Source organism: Bufo gargarizans, chromosome 4 (genome assembly GCF_014858855.1).
Source record: "Bufo gargarizans isolate SCDJY-AF-19 chromosome 4, ASM1485885v1, whole genome shotgun sequence".
NCBI classification, from domain to species: Eukaryota; Metazoa; Chordata; class Amphibia; order Anura; family Bufonidae; genus Bufo; species Bufo gargarizans.
Window position 1 is genome coordinate 152,715,717 of NC_058083.1, and position 25,399 is coordinate 152,741,115.

The 25,399-nt window shown below is 45.5% G+C and overlaps 1 protein-coding gene across 2 annotated transcripts in view; it reads left to right on the top strand.

Moving 5' to 3' along the window:
* The window catches only part of KCNAB1 (potassium voltage-gated channel subfamily A regulatory beta subunit 1), a 368,816-nt gene that overhangs the window by 322,503 nt on the left and 20,914 nt on the right, over positions 1-25,399 (top strand). For both annotated transcript variants that reach the window (XM_044291952.1, XM_044291953.1), the window contains exon 8: positions 1,576-1,662. In XM_044291952.1, coding sequence (XP_044147887.1) covers positions 1,576-1,662 — 87 coding nt within the window. The remainder of the gene's footprint in view (positions 1-1,575; positions 1,663-25,399) is intronic.

Below are 25,399 nucleotides of genomic sequence, written 5' to 3' on the forward strand. Positions count from 1 at the left end.
ATCCACAGCGCCCTCCCCTTTAACAGTGACCTCCACAGCGGCCGTCCCTTTATTAATAACCTCCACAGTACCCCGTCTCGTTAACAGTAATTTCCACAATAGTTCGCCCCCTTAACAGTGACCTCTTACAGAGCTCTGCTCTCTTAAAATGTGACCTCCACAACACCCCGCCCCCTTAACAGTGACCTCTACAGCACCCCTCCCCTTAATACTGACCTCCATAGCGGTCTGTCCCCTTAACTGTGACCTCCACAGTTCCCTGTCCCCTTAACAGAGATCTCCACAGCGCCCGCCCCTTTAACTGGGACCTCCATAGCAGCCCATCCCTTTAACAGTGACCTCGACAGCATCCCGCTCCCTTAACAGTAACATCCACAGCAGCCCACCCCTCCACAGCGGTCGCCCCTTTATTAGTGACCTCCACAGTACCCAATCTCCTTAACAGTGATTTCCACAACACCCCGTCCCCTTAACAGTGGCCTCTACAGCAATCTGCCCCTTAACACTGATCTCCATAGCGGACCCTCCACTTAACTGTGACCTCCACATTAGCCTGCCCCTAGGGTAGCCAGAGGTCCGGTTTTAGGCCGGACAGTCCAGCTTTCAGACTCCCTGTCCTCCGTCCGGTGCAGGGCCTGGACAGATAAAGGGATGTTCTTTTGAACAGCTCACTCTCAGACAGCAGCACTGTGCTGTCTGAGTGTGAGCTACAGGGAGAAAGTCACCCTTCCTCCCACCACTGCAGCTGACAGAAGTTGATTTTTACCTTCATTTTTTCCATCCCCATCGGGGACCTGGGGGTGGGGATTTTAAGTCTGTCTTTTGAGAGTGGCCTGAATGGACACCCTACCTGCCCCTGAACTGTGACTTCCACAGCACTCCGCTCCCTTAACAGTGTCATTGACAGCGCCCTGCCGCTTTAAAACTGACCTGCAGCAGTCAAGAAAAATGGCTGGGTTGTTATGGAAACCTGGTGTAAAACTGTGTATGTGGAGACTAAGGGCCTGCGAGCTTCTATTGGCTAAAAAGGGACATGTGACCGTGTGTATGGCAGTTGGGATATGAAGAGAAAGACCTGCAGGCTTCTATTGGCTAATGTAGGTCATGTGATGTGTCATATTTGCATTTTTGGGGGAATATCTCAGGAAAGGTATGTGCTAGAGAGCTGAGACCCGGTCTAAAACCTTCCCGGACATCTGATGTACCTGTGTGCCAAATTTTGTGATTGTAAATGCGACGGTGCGGATTCCTTTAGCGAACATACATACACACACAGACATACATACACTCAGCTTTATATATTAAATATATAGAGATATATATATATATATACACACAGTATATATGCGTGTGTGTTAATTGCAACCCTAAATGAAGAGAAGAAATGTTATTTTCTTCAGAGGATAGGAAAAATACACATTTTGATACTTCCACTTTAGGCGACTTTGTGCCATATGTTAAATATGCCTCAGAGAGAGCAATTTAGGACAGATGAAGTGATTATATTAGGGGTCAGGTAAGTACCTCATTTAAGCTTCTCTCTTGCCGTATGTTTTCATCTTTCTCTGCTTGTAGGATTAAAGGGCTCTCTCCAGAGGATGCAGCTGGAATACGTGGACGTGGTGTTTGCAAACCGACCGGATAATAATACCCCCATGGAAGGTTAGTAAGGGATGATTGCTTCTGAGTTACAGGCTCCCATCACCTGTTGCTGGGAAATTAAATTCTCCATATAAAAGGATAGACGATGGGCAGCTTGCCATCATACACAGAATGGGCACATTATCTCAAAGCCTGTCTTTATGTTCGAATTGATGAAACCTAATAACTGCAGAGTGATATTCATCCTGGGGAAAGCAGCTCTCTGTCAGGAGATCACCATCTCTATTTGTATTTTCTTTTTTTTTTTTTTATGAGATTTAATTTGATTGTGACCTCCCTGGCTTTTCTTATCTACAAAATATTATACTGTCGATGCTTGTGCGAGGCGCTCAATATTAAAATGTAAGGTTCTCTGCTGGAATCACCCACGCTTTATAATGCAGCATGGATGCTAATCATAAAGAGCTGGATATTAATCACACAAATGGCTGGGTCTATTTACTCATGTTTAGTTATGTAACACTGAAGAGCAAGTGAGTTGTGTTAATTATATTTTATAATTATATTTTCAAAAAAGCCCTCATTTACATAAAAGTGTTCTCAGTTACAGCATGGAGGCATCACTTGACATATATAGAAGATTCTAATCAGAATGACCGTGACTTTTGCATTTTATTGTACATAACCCATTTTTGAACAGAAGATTAGCTGGTAATTGGTTTGGATCCCGCTTCTCTAATCCCTGACAACCACTCGCTATTGCCAAGAAAAAGTCTGGCTTTTCATTACCCTCAACTAACCATGTCATGAGTGAATAGGCTAGGTCCACCAAAGTTTTTGGGGATTTTTGATGATCCGAGGTAGGGCTGCAGCTATCGACTATTTTTGTAATCGAGTATTCTATCGATTAATCGAGGACTCTAATAACAAAAAACTAATTAAAAGAATGTTTTTCTTTATAAAAACTCATCAGCTGCCCCCTCAGTGCCATCAGCTGCCCCCTCAGTGCCATCAGCTGCCCCCTCAGTGCCATCAGCTGCCCCCTCAGTGCCATCAGCCTCCCCCCGTGCCATCAGCTGCCCTCTCAGTGCCACGAGGTTCCCCCCAGTGCCACCAGCTTGCCCCCCAGTGCCATCATCTCCCCCTCCCAGCGCCATTATTTACCTTTACTGTAGGGGCGCCGCTCCAAAGCTCCTCCAGTGCACTGCACTGTAGTCCTGACGTCAGATAGCGTCAGGTCATAGTGCGCGCTTACGTACACTATGACCTGACAATGTGTCAGGATACAGTACAGCGCGGCGTGGGCCGGCGGATGACCACGGAGCGGTGAGTAAAAGCAAGCGCTTCACTCCCGCTCCGTGGTCACATGACACAAACGAATCCTAAATGCAAAAAATGTGCATCGATAATTTTTTGTGTCGAATTACTCGATTCAATCGAGTAATCGTTTCAGCCCCAATTCTAGGCTCCATTCCGGAGTGATCATCATTTTTGTATTTTTAATATGAAAATTAGGCCCTTGGAGCAATGAGGGCATCGCCATTGTTCTTGTTGCACCCAAGCTCCACTTCTTTCGGTGGTCAGCCCCTCCCTTGCTGCTTTAATTGACAGACCAGGCAGCGACAAAGCATCCAGGGAAGGGCAGACCACAGAAAGTGAAATAATAATCATCTCTTATAATTTAAAGGTGCAGAGATAGACACAGAATGCTGGTGACAGATTCAGTTTAAGGACTCGTTCACACGAACGTTTTTGCGTTCCGGAAAGGGGTTGTTTTTTGAGTTACGTATACTGTCCATATATGGAACAATTCATTTCAATGGTTCCGCAAAAAAAAAAACTGAATGTACTTCGTATGCATTCCGTTTCAGTATTTCCGTTTTTCCGTTCCGTCTAAAGATAGAACATGTCCTATTATTGCCTGGAAATCACATTCCGTGGCTCCATTCAAGTAAATGGGTCTACAAAAAAAAACAGAACACATACGGAATGTACTGCATATGTCTTCCGTATCCGTTCCGTTTTTGCGGAACCATCTATTGAAAATGATATGCCCAGCCCAATTTTTTTATGAAATTACTGTATACTGTATATGCCATACAGAAAAACGGAATAAAAAAAAAAGGGAAAGGAACCAGAAACACTACTGAAAAAAAAAAAAAAACGGATCCGGAAAAAACTGACTGCAAAACACTGATAAAAACACATACGGTCGTGTGAACGAGCCCTAAGATTTCTTGCACACGAACGTTTATTTTTTTTCGTTTATGTTCTGTTTTTTACGTTCCGTATACGGACCATATATGGAACCATTCATTTCAATGGATCCACACAAAAAATGCAAGGTACTCCGTATGCCTTCCGTTTCCATATTTCCGTTTTTCCGTTCCGTTCAAAGATAGAACATGTCCTATTATTGTCCGCATAACAGACAAGGATAGTACTGTTCTATTAGGGGCCAGCTGTTCTGTTCCGCAAAAAACGGACATCATCTGTATTTTTTGCGGACCACAAAATACTGAAAAAGCCATACGGTCGCGTGCAAGAGGCCTAACTAGTTGCTCATGATCTCCCACTAGTTTTTTGTCTCTTTTCAACTTGGGATCTGGATTATGTTTGTGGGCATTGGTGAACTACTGTCCCAGGGAGTCAATGTCACCATAACCCTTGATGGGGGATTTTATAATTTTATCATGCTATTGGGCCGTTTTAAAATACTATGCAATATATGTTATAGCACTGTTCCATTAGAATTATTTTATAACATTTGTAGTATAGATGGGGGCTCTGTTCAGGTCACTAAATGTTTATTTTACACACTTATATAGCACTGACATAATCCGCAGCGCTTTACAGACATTATCATCACTCACTGTCCCAAGTGGAGCTCAAAATCTAAGTTCCCTATCAGTATGTCTTTGAAGTGTGGGAGGAAACTGGAAAACTCAGAGGAAACCCACGCAAACCTGGGAAGAACATACAAACTCTATGCAGATGTTGTCCATGCAGCGCAGCAAGGCACCTGTGCTAACCACTGAGCCACACAGCCATGAAGACATTTCATGTATTGGTTAGGTATGACTTTGTTGATCCCATCATGTATGTATCTTTCTGCTGTTTATTCAAAGTGATGGCCAGTTCGCATTGTTCACCCGCGAACACATGCGGGCTGCCATCTTTTCTCACAAGTCCGGCGAGGCACAGGTAAGCCCTTACCTGTGCCTGTGTCGCGAGCTGGTCTGAAATCAAATGCGGTCACCGGGAGCAGGCAGTTCCGAGAACAGCCGCCGGGGGCCTTCATCGGGCTGTTCTCGGAACTGCCTCCCTGTATTTGTTTCAGACCAGCTCGCGCACAGGTAAGGGCTTACCTGTGCCTCGCCGGACTTGTGAGAAAAGATGGCAGCCTGCATGTGTTCGCGGGTGAACAATGCGAACTGGCCATCACTGTTTATTCAGTCTTTTGATGCTTTACATACCTGGAGAGGGGCATGGAGGCTTCCTTTTATTCCCATTGTTGAGTTGTAGGCAGAGGTGGATTGACCACCAGGGGATAAATAGCTCCTTAAGGGGGTCATATCCCCATCTTCCCCCACTCAGCCCCTCTGATATGAGCATCGGAGCATTTAATGCTCCAGTGCTCTCCCTTGCCTTGCACTGAATGACGCAGGATAAGGGCTTTTTTTGGAGATGCAGAGACGTACCAGGCTTTCCTTGGGTAAGCTAGGAGGAGGCTTCCACCTGGCAGTAAGCCCGGTGACGTCACTGGCACTAATGGGCAGGCTTTTGTGCTGCTCTAGCCTATAAAACGGCTAGGGCAGTGCTAAAGCCCGCCCATCAGAGCCGGTGACATCATTGGGAATACTGCTAGGTGGAAGCCTCCTCCTAGCAGTGAAAAATGTAAACAAAAAAGTCCTTGCCCTGCGCAATTCAGCATGTAATGCTCCAATGCTCATATCAGAGGGGCTGCCTGGGTGAAAACCGGGATATATCCGGGTTCATCTCTGAACCCGGACAACCCCTTTAATTAAGTTAGCACTCCTTAATTCTTCCCCTCAATCCATAAGTACCTGTGAAGAAATCTATACTTACCTGCTTCCTGCTACTCCATTCCCACTTCATGACTCCTGGATTGTCTTCACTGCACTTCTGATTCAGTCCATCAACTTCCGCACAGTCGGGGGTCAAGTGTGCTGCTGCAGCTGGCCTCAGCGGTGACGTGTCCCTCGGTGGCACATCACTGCTGGATCTATTTGGAAGTTCACACACAGAGACCGGAAGTTCAGTGAAGATAGCCTGGGAGCCACAAAGCCAGACTGGAGCACCGGATAGCAGGTAAGTATAGATTTCATCAGGTACTGCTGGACTGAGGAGGTTAAAAATAAACCTGGACAACCCCTTTAAGGGTACAATCACACAAGGTGAATTTTTGGCAGCACAAATTCTGTTGTGAATTTTGCTTCATTTCCGAATTTCCCATGAAATAATTATGAATAATCTTTTTTTACAGTACAGTCACACAGTGGTTTTCCGAAGCTGACCCTAGGATTTTTACCGATTTACATTAACTCTTGTTTTGTGTTTCAATCCCCATTGAAATCAACCGCCCAATAGAAAATCATCCTATCAGCTTTACAAAAAAATTCAGTTTTCTGTTAGAAGCTGTGACAGTTAGGGCTCATACACACGACCGCGTCATGTCTTGCTGTCCGCAAATTGTGGATCCGCAAAACATGGATGCAGCCCGTGTGCTTACTACCAAATTTTCGGATCGCAACGGGATGCCCATAATAAAAATGCCTATTCTTGTCCGCAAAACAGACAAAAATAGGACACGTTCTATTTTTTTGCGGCCCCCGTGGAATGGAGCAACAGATGCGGACAGCACACGGAGTGCTGCACGCATATTTTGCGACCCCATTGAAGTGAATGGGTCCGCATCCGAGCTGCGTTTCAAATGTGGAACCAAACCACATTCGTGTGCATGAGCCCTTACAGGGAGAAAGCGGCAGCAGGAAGGACACACCGCTGAGAAAGAACACAGAGAGATGAGGAAAAGAACAAAATGGTGGCGCTATACAGATACATTTTATTGAATAACTCAGTGGCTACATTACATCTTTAATTAAATCAGTTACAATAGTATTCAAATGCTGGTTTTAAAAATGAGTATTTATTTTTGGGTACAACCTGTTTAATCATGTAATAACCCCCTTTAATCCGTATACAGATGCTAGCGAGGTCGATCTGAATGTAGCTGTCTACAGACTGGTCTACCTAATAGCAGCAAATATGTCTCTGGGGGGGTGTAACAACACAACATGGATTGTGATAAAATCGATTATTTTAGCAGCATTTAATAAGCTTTCATATCATATACTAACCTATCCAAGGAGCATACTAAAAGTCATAAAGGTGCTTTGTAAGTGTATGGCCATAAGACCATCAGCCATGCCTGCATGTTTTATGGAGCACTCCACGTTGGCTCCCGATATGAGTAGCAAATCCAAGTTCTTGTGGTTGAATGGTTGCCCACTCATAATTCATGTGATCCTTGCTGAGTGTGAAAAATACAGAGTAACGGTTGCTTTGTTGTTTTAGATATAATTAGTAATACCAGGCAGTTCATAGTGTCATATATCTGCCAACAGGTCTCACTTAAAGGGGCTCTGCAGCCTGTTTATATTGATGACCTATTCTCATCAATATCTGATCATGGGGGCCCGACACTCGGCACCCCTGCCGACAAGCTGTTTGAAGAGGAGGCTGCACTGCGTCCTGGTTATTACACTGCCCGACATCTCGAAAGTGCAGTGTAATTACAAGTACTTACTCCATTCAATTCTTACACTACACCACCGCTTCAGGGGAGACGACACGTAGCGCAAGTGTATAGAGCACCGCCTCCTCTTCAAACGGCTGATTAGCGGGGGTGTCAGGTGTCACACCCCGCCGATCAGACATTGATTACCTATTCTGAATATACTGCCTGCATAACCCCTTCAGGTATCAGTGGTGTTTGCCCACTAGCGTTTACTTCATGGTATTTTCCCCCTATAAAGGAGATGCCAAAATGCCTCCAAAAGATCAAGAGCTCCAACACCACCTATACAAAAAACACCACCTAATTAACAAAAAGTAGCAAAAAACACTTGTGCTTTTCATATTTCCGACATATTTGAAATGGCAGCAGAAATCTAGATGTGAACGCAGCTTAGCAGATACACTTAATGGGAGAAGTACCACTGCACACTTAAGGTTTTCATGCAAATAAAAATGATTTTATTATGACATATCTTCCATATAGTATATAGGCACAAAAGAAAAGGAATGCCTGTTATGAAATGTGACTATAAACCTTGACGTTTCGGTCAAATCCAGACCTTGGTCACAAAAGTCACTAAATGAAACAAAAAAGAGTCTATTAATTATTAAAGGGAACCTGTCACCGGGATTTGGGTACAGAGCTGAGCACATGGGTTGCTAGATGGCCGCTAGCACATCCGCAATACCCAGTCCCCATAGCTCTGTGTGCTTTTATTGTGTAAAAAAAAAAAAGATTTGATACATATGCAAATTAACCTGAGATGAGTCAGAGCTTGAAAATATGACTCTTCTCTAGTCACACAAGTAAGATATGACTCTTTTATGTTAATTTGCATCTGTATCAAATCATTTTTTTTACACAATAAAAGCACACAGAGCTATGGGGACTGGGTATTGCGGATGTGCTAGCGGCAATCTAGCAACCCATGTCCTCAGCTCTATACCCAAAATCCCGGTGACAGGTTCCCTTTAAGTACAGAAGCAAGAAAAAGCATAACATGATTAGTTCAATTACTCATAAAGGATCAGTAAGTCAATACGTGGGGATAAGGAAATGCAGGCCAAAGACCTGTATAGGGCTGTGTTGCTGACGGCCAGTTTTAGTACAGCTATTGTACATAACCTGAGCTGGACAGACTAGGAATATGGAGTCAAAAAAGGGATAAAGGGTAGTCCAGATCCAAAAGGCTTATATAGGAACAGCTAGAGAGTAATAAGTAAGCAATCAGTATACAAGTAATCAGTAGACAATCTACATTGCAAAGATGGAGGGGGGGGCAAACTTGTTTGCGGTGCGAATGGATCACGGACCCATTCAGGTTGAATGGGTCTCGATCCATCCCGGCCGCCGCACGTACAATGCTTGTGCATTGGGGACCGCAAATCGCAGTCCCCAATGCACGGACTGGATGCACAACATTCGTGTGCAAGAGGCCTAAGTGTGTTTTGGATTACATCCACTCCACTGAAGGACCTCACCCTGTGGACGACGAGTGCAACCCATTTCTCTTCCTTAGCAGATACAGAACATGAAAAACACATGAGATAAGACTTGAAGTTGAATTTTTAACAGTATCTCAATAAGACTTTTTAGAATTATGGAAATAATTTGTGTTACTTCAGATCTGCGGGGGGTCCAGAGCTCTGCCTCATGCACAGCTTAGCAGGAAGCTTACCATGGAAGTCCTGGGAAGCTTCAGCAGCTCCCAGGTCACTATAGTAGCCAACTGGAGCTCCGCAATTTCACTGTGGTGCCTCCGACCGAAAGGGAGAGGGAGCAACATCCCTCTGCCTTACCTCACTGATCCTGTGAACTCTATTGATCGTGGCATCTAAAGGGTTAAATGACGGAGTTGTGTAATCTCTGTTCCCTATCTTTGCAGTGTCTGCCGGCACCCACACATATACATTCCCTCAGCCACTGTGATGCACCAGATTAAAGATGTTTGCCCATCTGGGATATTTATGGATATCACTAGGATATACCATCAATATCAGATAGGTGCAGGTCTCACCTCTGTGACCTGATCCTTTCTCCAGAATGGGGCCCCCCGAAGTCAAGGAGGGCACACTGCACACTTGCTCTCCATTTATTGCTATGAAAATAGGCAAACATGCTCATCTGTATTTGAAAGTCCCATAACGGTGAATGGACAGCAAGCTGGGTCAGCGTGGCCACCCGTCCAATCACCTCTACGAGACTGCCAGTCTGGGCCAGTGCTACGCTATTTTCGGAACTCTAGTGATGAACAGAGGGTGGTCGCACCTTCGCGCCTGCTCTCCTTTCACTTTGGGGGCCTTTTCTGAAGAAAGGTGCGGGTTCTAGAGATGTCCCAGACGGGAATACCCCATTAAGACTACTGCTCACTATGTGCCATGACGTCTTGCTGTCTGGGCAGGTAGGTGACTTGGGAACTTTCCCCTAGTGCCCAGGCATTCCAGTGCCACTTTTGATCTCTGTTGTAATAAAGTATCCCTTTTTTGTCACATTTATGACTTATCTGCACATTATTTTCCTTATTTGACTCGTGTATCTCAAGCAGAACTCCTCTTTATAAACTTTCAGTTACTTTTTCCATTTTGTACTGACCCTTTGCATCAGGATGGGTCAATGCATTATGTTATCTCCGGATGCCTACAAGCCAGTACCTGTGATTGATGACGTCTGGAGTGCTCAGACAGCCAGTTGCAGGCAAAGATAAGTAAAGACAAAGAACCGTAACTCCAACAACAGAGATAGATGTAAAGGGATTGGAATTTTCTTTACATATTCAATTAGAACACATTATTTACAGTGTATAAACTGTACTTGTATAGCGGCATACAGAGAATACACTCACACTGGTCTGCAGTGAAGCTTGACTATGATAGCTTTTAAAATCCGCCCAAGAGGCTTATTAAAATTAGCATTTTTTTTGCAATATGCAAGAGAACTGAAAGTACTTTTCAGCACAATCATGATAAAAGCAATATAATAAATAATAAAAATAAAGATAAAATTCTTATAAGTCTTTGCTCCGGGGGTTTGCAGCCTTCTTGTTGCCCCTGGTACCTATAAACGAGCAGCCCCATCTGCAGTATACTGAGCAGTGGCGTCTCTAGCTTTCAAATTTTGGGGGGGCACACTGGGGGCCAGGACAAAAGTAGGGGGGGCAGCTATAACAACGATACATTTACACAAGTACACTTAGGCCTCTTTCACACGGGCGTCATGTTTTTTGCCCGGATAAGAGGCGGGTGCGTTGCGGGAAAATGCGCGATTTTTCCGCGCGAGTGCAAAACATTGTCATGCGTTTTGCACTCGCGTGAGAAAAATCGCGCATGTTTGGTACCCAGACCCGAACTTCTTCACAGAAGTTCAGGCTTGGGATTGATGTTCTGAAGATTGTATTATTTTCCCTTATAACATGGTTATAAGGGAAAATAATAGCATTCTGAATACAGAATGCTTAGTATAATAGTGCTGGAGGGTTAAAAATAATAAAAAAAGTTAACTCACCTTCTCCTCTTGTTAGCGTAGATCCCGGTCTGTTCTTTAGCTGTGGACTGAATGACCTGAGGTGACGTCAGATCACATGCTCCAATCACATGGTCCATCACCAGTGGTGATGGAGCATGTGATCTGACGTCATCAAAGGTCCTTCAGCCACAGCTAAAGAACAGACCGGCCTCTACGCGAACAAGAGGAGAAGGTGAGTTAACTTTTTTATTATTTTTAACCCTTCCAGCACTATTATACTAAGCATTCCTGTATTCAGAATGCTATTATTTTCCCTTATAACCATGTTATAAGGGAAAATAATACAGTGAATAGACTGTCACCTAGAACCCATGCGTGAAAATCGCACCGCATCCGCACTTGCTTGCGGATGCATGCGATTTTCACGCAACCCCATTCATTTCTATAGGGCCTGCATTACGTGAAAAACGCACAAAGAGGAGCATGCTGCGATTTTCACGCAACGCATAAGTGATGCGTGAAAATCACCGCTCGTGTGCACAGCCCCATAGAAATGAATGGGTCAGGATTCAGTACGGGTGCAATGCGTTCACCGCACGCATCGCACCCGCACGGAAAACTCGCCCGTGTGAAAGGGGCCTTAGAAATGCTGCGATACTTTACCCAATACCTAAAACCGCAACAGGGAAGAAAAGTCCAGCTGTCTGTGGATGACACTGCTATGGGGGGGATCTGTGGATGCCACATACCATGTAATGTATAGCATCTTATGCTATATGTGTCATCCACAGATCCACCCCATGACAGTGTCATCCCCATTTCCCCCTCCATAACAGTGTCATCCACAGATCCCCCTCCCCGCCACTCACAGGAGTGTACATTTGACATTTCTAAACCGTAATCCATATCCTGCAGTAACTTTAACTTTAAATCAGGATTAAGCGGCCGCTCATCTCTACTAGTACCTTAACCTTACACCACTCGGCTAGCTTCGGAAACAGGGCCAGGCTACAGCCTACAGGTCCTGCCTGTTAGTTCTTATCGAGCGAGTGCTGATTTCTGCAGGTCAGAGGATACGGATTACAGTTTAGAAGAAATGTACACTCCTGTGAGCGATCCAGTGGCGGATCCAGAACCTGGTCTCGGGAGGGTCACTTCCAGATTATTTTCTGTCCACCGCCACAGAACAAGGGTGCTTATAGAACAGACTGCACAGTGTACCGGTATACTATATATTGTGGGGCACAGCGTGGCGGTATACTGTATATTGTGGGGCACAGTGTAGGCTATATGTGTATAACAAACATATTTGACATGAACACTTACAGTTACTTGGCTTGGCCCTTGGGGGTCTCGGACGCCACTTCCACACTTTGGCCGGGGGCTCGGCGGAGCTGATGTGTTTTATCCTAATGAGAAAGATTTCATAATAAGGATTTGGAGAAGAGGCAGAGGAATAGCAGAGCAGGGAGAGGCTGGTGCTGCTACTAGGGGTCATACCATGTGGGAGTAATAAAGCCCACCATAATGCCCCCCGGTAGTAATAATTCTCCTTATAATGTGACAATGCAAAAAATACCCCCTTATGCCCCCAGTTGAGCTAATGTCCCCCATAATGTGCCAGTATAAAATACCCCTATATAGTGCCCCCAGTAAATGCCCCATAGTGCTCCTCTCCCCCTTCCTCCTAGTGCCCCCATAATGTACCAGTATAAAATGCCCCAGTAGATGCCCTCAATGTCCCCCATAATTTTGCAAGTATAAATTACCCCTTCTTAGTGCCCCCGTAGATGACTCCACGTGCCAGTAATAAGACCCACATTACGTGCCAGTAATAAGCCCCCCATCATGTGCCAGTAATAAGCCCCCCATCATGTGCCAGTATTAGGTCCCCCCATCATGTGCCAGTATTAGGTCCCCCCCATCATGTGCCAGTATTAAGCCCCCCCATCATGTGCCAGTATTAAGGCCCCCCCATCATGTGCCATTATTAAGTAAGTACCCCCCCTTCATGTGCCATTATTAAGTAAGTCCCCCCCAATGTGCCATCATTAAGTAAGTCCCCCCCAATGTGCCATTATTAAGTAAGCCCCCCCATCATGTGCCATTATTAGGTAAGTCCCCCTCCCCCCCCCCCCCCAGGTATCACTATTGTAAAAAAAAAAAAAAAAAAAAATTATACTTACCTCAGTGTCAGCGATGCGATGCAGGCCTCTTCTGGCCTGTGTCCCACGCTGTATGGCTCAGGCGGCGCGATGACATCATCGCGCGCCTGCGCCGGCCTCTGATAGGCTGCCGGTCTAGTGCCTGCAGCCTATCAGAGCAAGGGGAAGGGACACGCCTCTCCCTCCCCTGCACCGCCGCTTAGTGATGGGAAGTTCGGATCTTTTAGGTGAATCGGTTCATTTGAATCAGCTCATTCAAATGAACCGATTCATGAATCGGATCTTCGGTTCACTTGGTGAGTCAGACTGCTGAGCTGACTCGCAAGTGAACCGAAGACTCTAGGTGCCGGTGCGCATGCGCAGATGCTTGATACATTCGATTCACTCACTACTTGCTGCGCTGCTGACTCAGTGCAGTCGGCTCGTCTTCTTCAGCTCTCTCTGAACTCTGATTACTAGTATTGAGTGATTTATTATAGTAAAGGGAAGCTGAGGCTGACGCCGGACAGGAGGACTCAGGAGTCAGACAGGAGTCAGAAGCTGTCACTGTGGTGTGCAATGTGAATTGTTGTCTGTTGTGCATTGTTACCCACAGTGACAACAGTCTGACACTGACAGTACAATCCATAAAGGTGATGTGAACCCACCCTTAGGCCCCTTTCACACTTGCGTTGTCAGGATCCGGCATAGAGTTCCGTCGTCGGGGCTCTATTCCGGAAGAATCCTGATCAGTTTTATCCTAATGCATTCTGAATGGAGAGAAATCCGTTCAGGATGCATCAGGTTGTCTTCCGTTCCGGAACGGAACGTTTTTTGGCTGGAGAAAATACCGCAGCATGCAGTACTTTTTGCTCCGGCCAAAAATCCTGAAGACTTGCCGCAAGGCCGGATCCGGAATTAATGCCCATTGAAAGGCATTGATCCGGATCCGGCCTTAAGCTAAACGTCGTTTCGGCGCATTGCCGGATACGACGTTTAGCTTTTTCTGAATGGTTACCATGGATGCCGGGACGCTAAAGTCCTGGCAGCCATGGTAAAGTGCAGCGGGGAGCGGCATACTTACCGTCCGTGCGGCTCCCGGGGCGCTCCAGAGTGACGTCAGGGCGCCCCAGGCGCATGGATGACGTGATCGCATGTACACATCATCCATGCGCATGGGGCGCTCTGACGTCATTCTGGAGCGCCCCGGGAGCCGCACGGACTGTAAGTATACTGCTCCCCCGCTCCCCACTACTACTATGGCAACCGGGACTTTAATAGCGTCCTGGCTGCCATAGTAACACTGAAAGCATTTTGAAGACGGATCCGTCTTCAAATGCTTTCAGTACACTTGCGTTTTTCCGGATCCGGCGTGTACCTCCGGCAAGTGGAGTACACGCCGGATCCGGACAACGCAAGTGTGAAAGGGCCCTTAGTTATATAGCTACTGAATGAGATGTCTTTAACATATATATCTCCTGAGAAGCCAATTTGATTCTAAAGGGTTAATTTAATTCAACCTGTAATCTAAACTCTTGTGTCATCTGTCACTTCTCCTGTCCCTTAATCTTATCACTGCTGCAACAAAAGCAGCCTCAGCCTCAGTGTAAGGCTACTTTCACACTAGCGTTCGTCGGTCCGCTCGTGAGCTCCGTTTGAAGGAGCTCACGAGCGGACCCAAACGCCTCCGTCCAGCCCTGATGCAGTCTGAATGGAGCGGATCCGCTCAGACTGCATCAGTCTGGCGGCGTTCAGCCTCCGCTCCGCTCGCCTCCGCACGGACAGGCGGACAGCTGAACGCTGCTTGCAGCGTTCAGCTGTCCGCCTGGCCGTGCGGAGGCGAGCGGATCCGTTCAGACTTACAATGTAAGTCAATGGGAACGGATCCGCTTGAAGAGGTCACCATATGGCTCAATCTTCAAGCGGATCCGTCCCCCATTGACTTTACATTGAAAGTCTGAACGGATCCGCTCAGGCTGCTTTCACACTTAGAATTTTTTCTAAGTTATTAATGCAGACGGATCCGTACTGAACGGAGCCTCCGTCTGCATTAATATGAGCGGATCCGTTCAGAACGGATCCGATCAAGCGCAAGTGTGAAAGTAGCCTTACCTGTTCTACCCTCTCACGGCTCTTTTAACTCAATGAATCGAATGAGTCACAAACTAAGTCGGATCTTTAGATTCTTTTAACTTGTGACTCATTCGATTCCTTTCTATTCTTAGACTCCCTGCACTTGTGTGACTCAGACGACTTGAGTCAGAGCTGCTGGTGTGCTGTGCTTGCCTTGCCCCCTCAGCTCTGGTCGGTGATTGGTTGGTGGGCGGGGAGGGGTGGGGCTGGCAGAAGCAGCCTCCACTCTGAGATCATATTACGCTCCTCCCCGTCCCTCCCTCAGGCTCCGGCTCCCTGCGTCCCTGCTGCCAGCAGCGTGAGGTGAGAGAGAGACTGTGACTGAGCTGAGCTGAACTCGGATCAGTCAAGTGAATGCTGCTGGCAGCAGGGACGGGGGGCGCATTTTAGTTGGGGGGGCACATGGGGGGGCCCAGCATGATGTTGGGGGGGCCGTGGCCCCCTCTGGCCCCCTTCCTGGCGACGCCACTGATACTGAGGAACACAACAGTCTTCACACCTAAACAGTGGCGTAATGACTGAAATTATTCAGTTCTCTGCCAAAGAGTTACATATTAACAAATTAAGTTTATAGGGCCGAAAAAAGACATTTGTCCATCCAGTTCGGCCTGTTAGGCTACTTTCACACTAGCGTTCGGGCGGATCCGTTCTGAACGGATCCGCTCATATTAATGCAGACGGAGGCTCTGTTCAGTACGGATCCGTCTGCATTAATAACTTTAAAAAAATTCGCAAGTGCGCAAGTAGCCTGCGTGGATCCGTTCAGACTTTCAATGTAAAGTCAATGGGGGACGGATCCGCTTGAAGATTGAGCCATATGGTGACATCTTCAAGCGGATCCATTCCCATTGACTTACATTGTAAGTCTGAACGGATCCGCACGCCTCCGCACGGCCAGGCGGACACCCGAACGCTGCAAGCAGCATTCAGCTGTCCGCCTGTCCGTGCGGAGGCGAGCGGAGCGGAGGCTGAACGCCGCCAGACTGATGCAGTCTGAGCGGATCCGCATCCATTCAGACTGCATCAGGGCTGGACGGCTGCGTTTGGGTCCACTCGTGAGCTCCTTCAAACGGAGCTCACGAGCGGACCGACGAACGCTAGTGTGAAAGTAGCCTTATCCTGCAAGTTGATCCAGAGGAAGGAAAAAATAAAACTGTGAGATAGAAGACAATTTTCCCTACTTTAGGGGAAACTTGAATAGGTCCCCAAATCCGCTGGGTTTCCAGTATTCTGCTGGACAAAATACCGCTGTTAACTGGATGTGACCCTAGCCTAAGACAACCAATAGGTGGAATAAAGTTAGCCGCGCACCAAATGTATTATCCAGCCTGAGCCTATATAATAAATGTGTTAGATGCTTAGCCAGTCTGATAAAAGTTCATGCTGTGTACTTTATAGACCAGATTAGTAAATCTGCCCCATAGTCAGAGGCTTGCCAAGGTGGAGACAGTCCGCCCTGGGTGCCAGCTGTCAGGGGTGCCGGATGCAATGGGCGCTTCCCTCAATACAGATGAAAGCTGTCATTGCTAGAGTGCTGGGGAGCTGGCGGTCCTCTCACTTACTGACTGCTCAGTTCCTCGCGCTCCTTTCCTCCTCCAGGCCGATGCACCTCCTCTGCTCCCTGCTTCACCATTCAGCCCTGCAAGCAGTAGAATGGAGAACCGCACTCAATTCAGTAGTCTCTGGTGCCAATCAAGGGCTGGGAACAGCCAATGTACACATAGCGAAAATTGAGGCACACAGATTTAAATTGTTGCAATCAAACTTTTTTTACGACTGTTATGGGGGCACAGGGCATACCCACTGTGAAAGGGCATAACAAACTGTTATAGGGGCACAGAGAGGGCATATCTACTGTGGGGGGGCACAATGAGGGCATACTCTGAAGAGGCACAGATGAGGCATAATTATTGTGAGGGGGCACAAAGAGGGCATAACTACTGTGAGGGCACAATGAAGGGATAACTACTGTGACGGGGCACAGTGTGGGTAGAGGGCTCGGTAGTTGCAGAGACAGCTCAACATGCTGTTGTAAAACTACAACTCCCACCATGCCCTTCTGTAGGCTGATAGCTGTAGGCTGTCCGGGAATTATGGGAGTTGTAGTTTTCCAACAGCTGGAGGGCTGCATGTTTAGCATGCCTGCTCTAGGACTAACAACAACACCCCCATTGCTCCTAGAGCCTTATTTGCATATATAAAAATTTCATTTTTCTCAGTAATATGGGCACATATGAACATGGGACCAACACAGATGCCTTCAGCTGACAAGCGCACATGTAACGGGTCAGCCAGTGTCATAGGTACAAGTCTGCTGACAGATGTGCCCTAAGTCTTGTAGTAAAACTGCGACAAAATGCTTCAGTCTGTTTTCTCATTCCATTCGGAATCCTTTACTGCACTGCAGCATTAGCAGAATCCAGACCTGCAATGTATGTTGTCTGGTAAGCTCAGTGTATTACAGATATTACTGATCTTTTTGAAGCAAAGCCGAAAAAAAATCTCAGGAGCCCAGCACCAGGGCACCTTAGGCCTCATGCACGTGAACGTTGTTTTGGTCCGTAACTGAGCCGCAGTTTTTGTGGATTGGATGCGGATCCATACACTTCCATGGGGCCGCAAAAGATGCGGACAACACTCCGTGTGCTGTCCGCATCCATTGCTCCGTTCCGTGGTCTGCAAAAAAATAATAATATAACCTGTCCTATTCTTGTCCGTTTTGCGGACAACAATAGGCAGTTATATTAATGGCTGTCCGGGCTGTTCCGCAAATTGCAGAACACACACGGACACCATTTGTGTTTTGCGGATCCACAATTTGCGGACCGCAAAACACACGACGTTCATTTGCATGAGGTCTTAAAATACTTCAGTACTGAACTTTCCGGACTCGTTTCTATTACTTCCTCATCAGCTCCTAGGTTTGAAAATCAACCCCCATGGATTGAAGTGTATAATCTCCATACCCCAAATCACATCCGTCACGTCTCAGCATTTCAGGAGGACTCCTGTAACATCTCCCCGGCTGTGATAAATGTAGATGGGAGTAAAAGGAAGCAAAATGCTGAGAATTGATCTGGTTAAAGCAGCAGCTTCTCCTCCGTACAGTATGTGGGTTGGTGTTGGGCTGCTTTATATCACACAATCCATAACAACCCAGGCTTTCTGCTGTCAGACAGAATGCGCAAGCGAGAAAACGCCAAGAGTTGAGCAGCATTCCAAGCCTTTTTTGTGCATGTGCGCTGAAGGGGACAAATTGAAGCTGATAACTTGTGTCATCCACCCAAATGCTTACACATTAATCTTTTGGCTGAAAGCATGACAAATGATTGCACTAGTCCTCGTAATGCTGGAGGACCGCTGTGTCAGGGGCTGCTCAATGGCGACGTCTTCCTTATCCTTTCAGGAACAAATACAATTATCCTGACAAAAAACCTCAGAATACTAATACTATACATGCAAAGGAGTCGCTGGAGATACCTATAACAGGGGGCGCATGAGAACACACCAAATATGCTGACTGAAGCTGGAAGGAGGGATGTAGAATGATAGCAATGCATCCCACAAACACAGCTCACCTAGACTGTTATTAACTATGCATCATACTAGTGCACTCACTTAAAGGGGTTGTCCCATGACTAATGTAAAAAATTTAAATCAGACATCATATAGTACATGACAATCTCTAACAAAGCTAGAACCAGCCCTGTACCTCACATGGATACATCCATTGCTTTGCTAGACTTCTATCAAGCTGACAGCTCAAGGGGCGTGTCTTCTCTGCTGCAGCCAAGGGGCGTGTCCATGCTCTCCCTATCACAGCTCAGGAGGCAGGTGAAGGATAGAACTGAGCATGTGCGGCCTTCTCAGTAAGCAGGACAAAGAACTAAGAACGAGAACAAAGAGCAGGAGGCGCTATACAGACACAGTATTTTATTGAATAGCCCAAATGTTTAATTACATTCAATTACAAAAGTATTCAGATCCAGGTGCTGGTTTGAAAACTGTAGAATATTTTTTGTAGGACAACCCCTTTAACTAGTTTATTGCATATTATTTATTTTATTTTTTGCCACCTTGTATTTGCAGATATGAAGAAGAAGCTATTGCTTACTATGCCAAGCTAAAGCTACTTTCACATAATCAGTATTTGATCAGTGATTTCCATCAGTAACTGAGCCAAAAGCAGGTGCAGGTCAAAAACACAGAACAGGTGCAGATCTTTCCAGTATCTCTTATCTCTATGTAGTCTCCACTCCTGGTTTTGGCTCACAATTACTGATGGAAATCACTGAGCAAATACTGACTGTGTGAAAACAGCCTTAAAGCCTCATGCACACGTCCGTGGAACATGGACCGCGAGATACCGGCCTGGATTCCATTGGTTGCTATGACGCCGTGCTCTTCATGCCACCACTGCAGTACAGTAATACACTAGTATGATCTAAACGAGTGTATTACTGTACAGCGGCGGCGGCAAGAAGCGAACGGCGTCATAGCAACCAATGACGCCGTGCGCTCCTGCACTCAGCAGGAATCCAGGCCGGACGTGTGCATGAGGCTTAAGGTGGATTTAGATGAACCATTAATTGTCCAGATCATCGGGAATGACTGTTCCTGTGAACGCTCGCTCCCGATAGTCTGGCCATATAAATGCGATGAACAAGCAATACGTGCAGGCACCACCGATCAGAGTTTCTGGGCAACAGATTGCGTGGTCTAAGCAGCGACTTGCTGCTCAGAAACCATAAATCTATATGTGGACGAGCGATGGCATTAGCCATCCCTGGTCCTCCTACTGTGAAGGAGATCACCGCATGTAAATGCTCCGGTCTCCTTCACTGAGCGAGTAGCCGACTATTGGGAAGGAACGCTTCCTTCCCAACCATCGGCCGCTCCATCAGCCCATCTAAACCTGCCTTTAGGCAGGGTTCACATCATTGCCTAATGGATCTGTTATTTTGAGCATCAGTTGGTGTCACTTCCATCAGAGATCAGTTATTTTTGACAGGAGAAAAAAAAATACTGCATGCAGAAGTGACACAAACTGATCATAACTGATGCTCAAAATAACGGATCCTTATGGATTAGAAGAACAGAAAGCTAAGGCTGCATTTACATCTCCATTAGAGATCGTTCGGCAAAAATGCCGACTCTGCACTAAGTGGTGTTTGGCTGGCTGAAACCTGGCATTTGTGCCGGAAAGCGCCGGATCCCATTCTAGTCAGTAGGGATCCAGCAGTGATCTGTTGAATCCAGCAATGCCAGATCCAGTGAACGACAGAATGCCAGAACAGCATGCCGGAAACGTTAACTGGAGATGTGGACGCAGCCTAAACAGTGATGTGACTCCGGCCTTACTAGTATAGCCCCTAATCAGTATCTGCAGGTGCTTGGAATTTAGAGAAGCGGCATGTCAGCGGCTGAGTGATATCGCTGACTTTCTTCTGGGAGAAGTTGGACTTACTATACTATATGGAGGAGATGGCGCTGATAATATCAGATAATGCCTCCAGGGAGTAAGGAGAAGCGAAATTCTTGGCATTGGCACTCAGCATGCTAATCCAATCAGTATGACAGGGAACTTTGACTGTCACACTAATTAGCCGTCATACTGTGCCCCCATACATTTTTTGATTGGCAGATTTTTGCACAAAACTGAACATGCACCAAAATGCCCAATATTTGCACTCTGGAAACTGGCGTACAAAGTAAATACTTTCCCACCATGATTTTCATACAGGGGTATGCACTGTGAAATATTCTAGCGTTTTTAAGCCCTTGAGGACCAGACCCATTTTGGAAACAATAGTTTTTTTTGCAGGACTAGTTGGATTTGTTTCATGGCACTACTTAATTTTCCATATGATGTATGGTGAAGCTGTAGAAAAAATATATTTGTGGCGTGAAAAAGAAGGAAAATGGGGGGGGGGGGGTTTTGGGGGGTTTTGTTTTAAGGACATTTGCTGCATGGTAAAAATGACATGATGACCTTAGTCTACGAGACAACTGTACCAAATTGAAATGGTTTTCATTATGTTTTACAAATGAAAAAATGAAAAGCTTTTTTTTTTAAATTGATTTGTGTTGCATAATCTGACTCCCATATTTTTAATTGTTTTGCGTGAGTGCTCTTTTTTTGGAGGGTTTTGAGCTGTAGTTTTTATTGTGATCATTTTGGGGTACATGCAACTTTTTCATCATTTATTTATTACATTTTTTGGGATGGGGCAAATGACAAATAGCATGATAATATGAACATTATTCTATTGCTGCTAAGCATAATTTATAGACATGAGGAAGAGGCTCTTCGTATACGTTTTGATCAAAGTGCATAGATGCAACTCACCATATCACGGTGGCCTCTTTCGAGTAGGTCCCTACACTAATGTATACTGCTGCATAGCAGCTCTTGTTGTGGTGCTGTGCCCGTAGGTTGGGGTGGTCCAGTGCCAGGGGGCTTAGCTTGATAGCAAGGGTGCCTTTGGGCTGCTAGGTCTTGCCACCTCCAGATATTTAGCTGTGGCAGCGGCATTCGCCATGTGGTGCTGCACCAAGCATGAAATAAAAATCCGTACTCGCAGGAGCTAAGGGCATGGGATGCTGCGAAAGATCTTATATGTACAGTATAGCCAGCTTTATTCTGCACCACTATATACAGAATGCTTCACGAAGGCTAGCAATCTCATTCCCTTATCTTACAACACGTGAGCCCTGGTTTCACAGGAAGCTTCTTAGGGTCATTGTACTTTGACACAACTTTCCATAAATCAATAGTAAGAATTTTTGTAATATATTTAACCAGGGAAAAATACCTTGTTCTCCAGTTATCAGTTCTTTCCCACCTTTCCTAAACTAACATTTTCACCTTGCGCGCTCAACGAAGGGTCATATTACAAGCCCCAGTACAAGGTCTGTGGAGAAGAGAAGGGGGAAGAAGCAGAAGCTCCTGCTTTCTCCATGGGCATAAAGCTACTACCCACCTACCCTCTTAGAGAGAGATTAAAGAGGAGAAAGCTGCTAAAAATGGAAGATAAAAGTATATGCTGGTTAGATGGGGTGTTATTCCCCAGGTGATATTCTGAGTAGTTATCTGAAAGTGTTGGTACGCTTTAATATCTAAAGTGCCAGCATAGTCCATTCTTCAACAATTAGTCTAAAACTTGTCAAAAACATGAACAGTCAGTTGGCCGATAGCTATTTCCCCTGGATTATCTCTCAAATATCAGGTATGTAGAAATCCGCAATCCTTCTCTCCCCCAAAATCAGGAGATTGTTGGCCAATACATTTTGTTACTTAAAGGGATTTTGCAGGTGTTTAATACTGATGACCTATCCTTGGTAGGTCGTCAATATCTGATCGGTGGAGGTCTGACGCTTGACACCCCTGTTTGAAGAGGCTGAGATGCCCTGGTGAGCGCTGCTCGCAGTTTACCAAGCACAGTGCTGTCCATTGTATAGTGGCTGTGCTTGGTATTGCAGTTCAGCCTCATTCTCTTGTATGGCACTGAGCTGCTCCTAGGCCACATGATCGATGAAAGTGACGCCACTGGCCTAGGAAGCGGCTGCAGTGTTCCACGGAGCTCTGTGGTCTCTTCAAACAGCTGATTAATGGGGGGTACTAGGAGTCGCACATCCACCGATCAGATACAGATGGCCTATCCTGGGGATTAAAAACCCAATTTGGGGGTTAATACATATTTAAGATGAATACACATGTCCACATTTATGATGCTTTTCAGTTTAGAGAACCCCCATGAGATACACATACATGGTGTCTGGAATAAGGTAACGGACTGTTAAAGATGAGACAGATGATTGGCTTCCGTATAAAGGGTCAGCGCATTTTACACTTGTGCACGGTTGCAGGCCTTCACAGCCAGCTATAATGTGATAATGTGAACAGACATGATAACAGGCACAGCCAGAACAATCAATTGGCCGGGACTCAAGCACAGGATTTATTACATTTCTCAGCTCGCAGTTCTTAGCAAAGCATGAGTGACAGCTACAAATCCCTGCTCTCACAAGGGCATCTCACCCTCTCTGGCTGCGTGGCTGGACTGCTGACAGCTCCTGTGTTATTCTGCCCCAAATCAGCGAGGCACGTGTGGAGATCAGGAAGCCAAGAGCAGTGGGATCTAACACACCTTGTACAGTACTCGGCTCTAAAGAAGGCATACTTCTGACCCAACAGCGGGCCGGTGATTCATAGATGCAGGACATTATAACACCTTCACGGCTTGTAATGTATTATATATGTACACGTCATTCACAAATAGCCTTATTTTTTTAAAATATGTGCTGCAACAAACCAGAAAAATGACAATATCTCTAGATTTTCAATAAAAACAAAAAAATCTAAAAAGGAACACTTTTTAAAATGATAGTTACCTTGACTCATTCATTGTGTCATTCTCCCCAATTGTCTGGGGTCCTCCAAAATAAGGGGAGGCCTCATGGCTACTTGCTGACTGCTCAGGTATCACATCAAGGCAGAGAGCATCCATGCAAATGTTTTGGGGGTACTGCACCATTTTTAGAGGAATTTATTTATCACGTGAAGGCAGTCATTTCTCACTTTCCCCCAAAAAAGACGTGTTCACAAGTATATGGAAAATAAATGAGGCCTTCTACTAAGACCCAAACAAACTGTCTTCTTGGCAGCTTCCAGAATCTGTGTGATGAAAGCCTGAACACAACCCCTAAGATGAAGAGCTGCGTGCAGGAAACTAGTCACTCTTCTTAATCTTCTTTGCCACTTCTGCTTACATTTGCTTCTTTGATGTTGGCAATTATAAATTCATAGGAATGAAGCTGCCCATCTGATGGCTTCAACACAAGTAGTTGGCTCTGTGCCTTATGGCTTAAACAAAACGAAGGGCAAGAATGATACCACGCCCGCTGCAGTCAGAAGACTTTTATATCTACAAATAATATAAAACATATATATCTGTTGCTGCAATATACAGTATAATATTTGCTCATAAAAATTAATTCATGAAGAGTATTTAAACATAAAACCAGATCCATAGGGGTGTACCATTTCATGTATTCTCCTATTATCCATCTCTGTGTCATATATGTTGGTATAAGATATACTGAAAAGTGGGGATTAGATCAGATTGCATTTTAAAAGTAGCAAAATTGGTTGTAAATAGTTTTATGTATACAACTGCCAATACAAGAGTTAATGTAAAGCACCATCTTTGATTAGCAATGGCTGTAAAGTTTGCAAGGGCAAAATCTAGTCTGAAATAGTAAGTGTCCATGATATGTTATGGCTGTCAGACCACTTGTGTGTTCATATGTTAACGAGCTCTAAGGGTATATTAATTAAATCAGGATATGATTTTATTTTTAGCAGGTGATTGCTGGCAGTTTCTAGAAACAAATGGATATATAATATAATAAAAATATGTTGTGGATTTAAAATGACTTTTCTGGGCCTTTTCCCTGACCCTTCAACTGATCTTAAAGGGAACCTGTCACCAGGATTTTGGGTACAGAGCTGAGGAAATGGGTTGCTAGATGGCCGCTAGCACATCCGCAATACCCAGTCCCCATAGCTCTGTGTGCTTTTATTGTGTAAAAAATTATTTGATACATATGCAAATTAACCTGAGATGAGTCCTGTACGTGAGATGAGTCAGGGACAGGACTCAGCTCAGGTTAATTTGCATATGTATCAAATCGTTGTTTTTACACAATAAAAGCACACAGAGCTATGGGGACTGGGTATTGCGGATGTGCTAGCGGCCATCTAGCAACCCATTTCCTCAGCTCTATACCCAAAATCCTGGCGACAGGTTCCCTTTAATTAATCATATCTTGCCTGCAGAAAAAAGTTTCCAATATGCTTACCGTCTAGAAGTTGCGTGGATTGGCCACTTTGGAACCCTCTCTTCAGAAATCCTATGTAACATCCTTCAGGTGTCTGCACAACACTTCTGAAGCCCAGGAGGGAAGAGGTGCTGCGGATGGGGTCAGAACGATTTGTCACCCTTTCACATGTGCAGAGTTTGCACGTTCACCAGGGAGGCGAATAGTTCTGGCCCCATCCAGGGCCGTGGAAGTGATGTGTCTGTCCATAGATCAGACCCCCAGTATTCTGATGGACGTGACGTTGGCACACTGTATGTAGGATTTCTGAAGAGAGCCACTTCACAAAACTGGGTCCCAGAGTGGAAGAGCAACTTCGAGATAGTAAGTGGATATAAAAGCAATAATTTATATA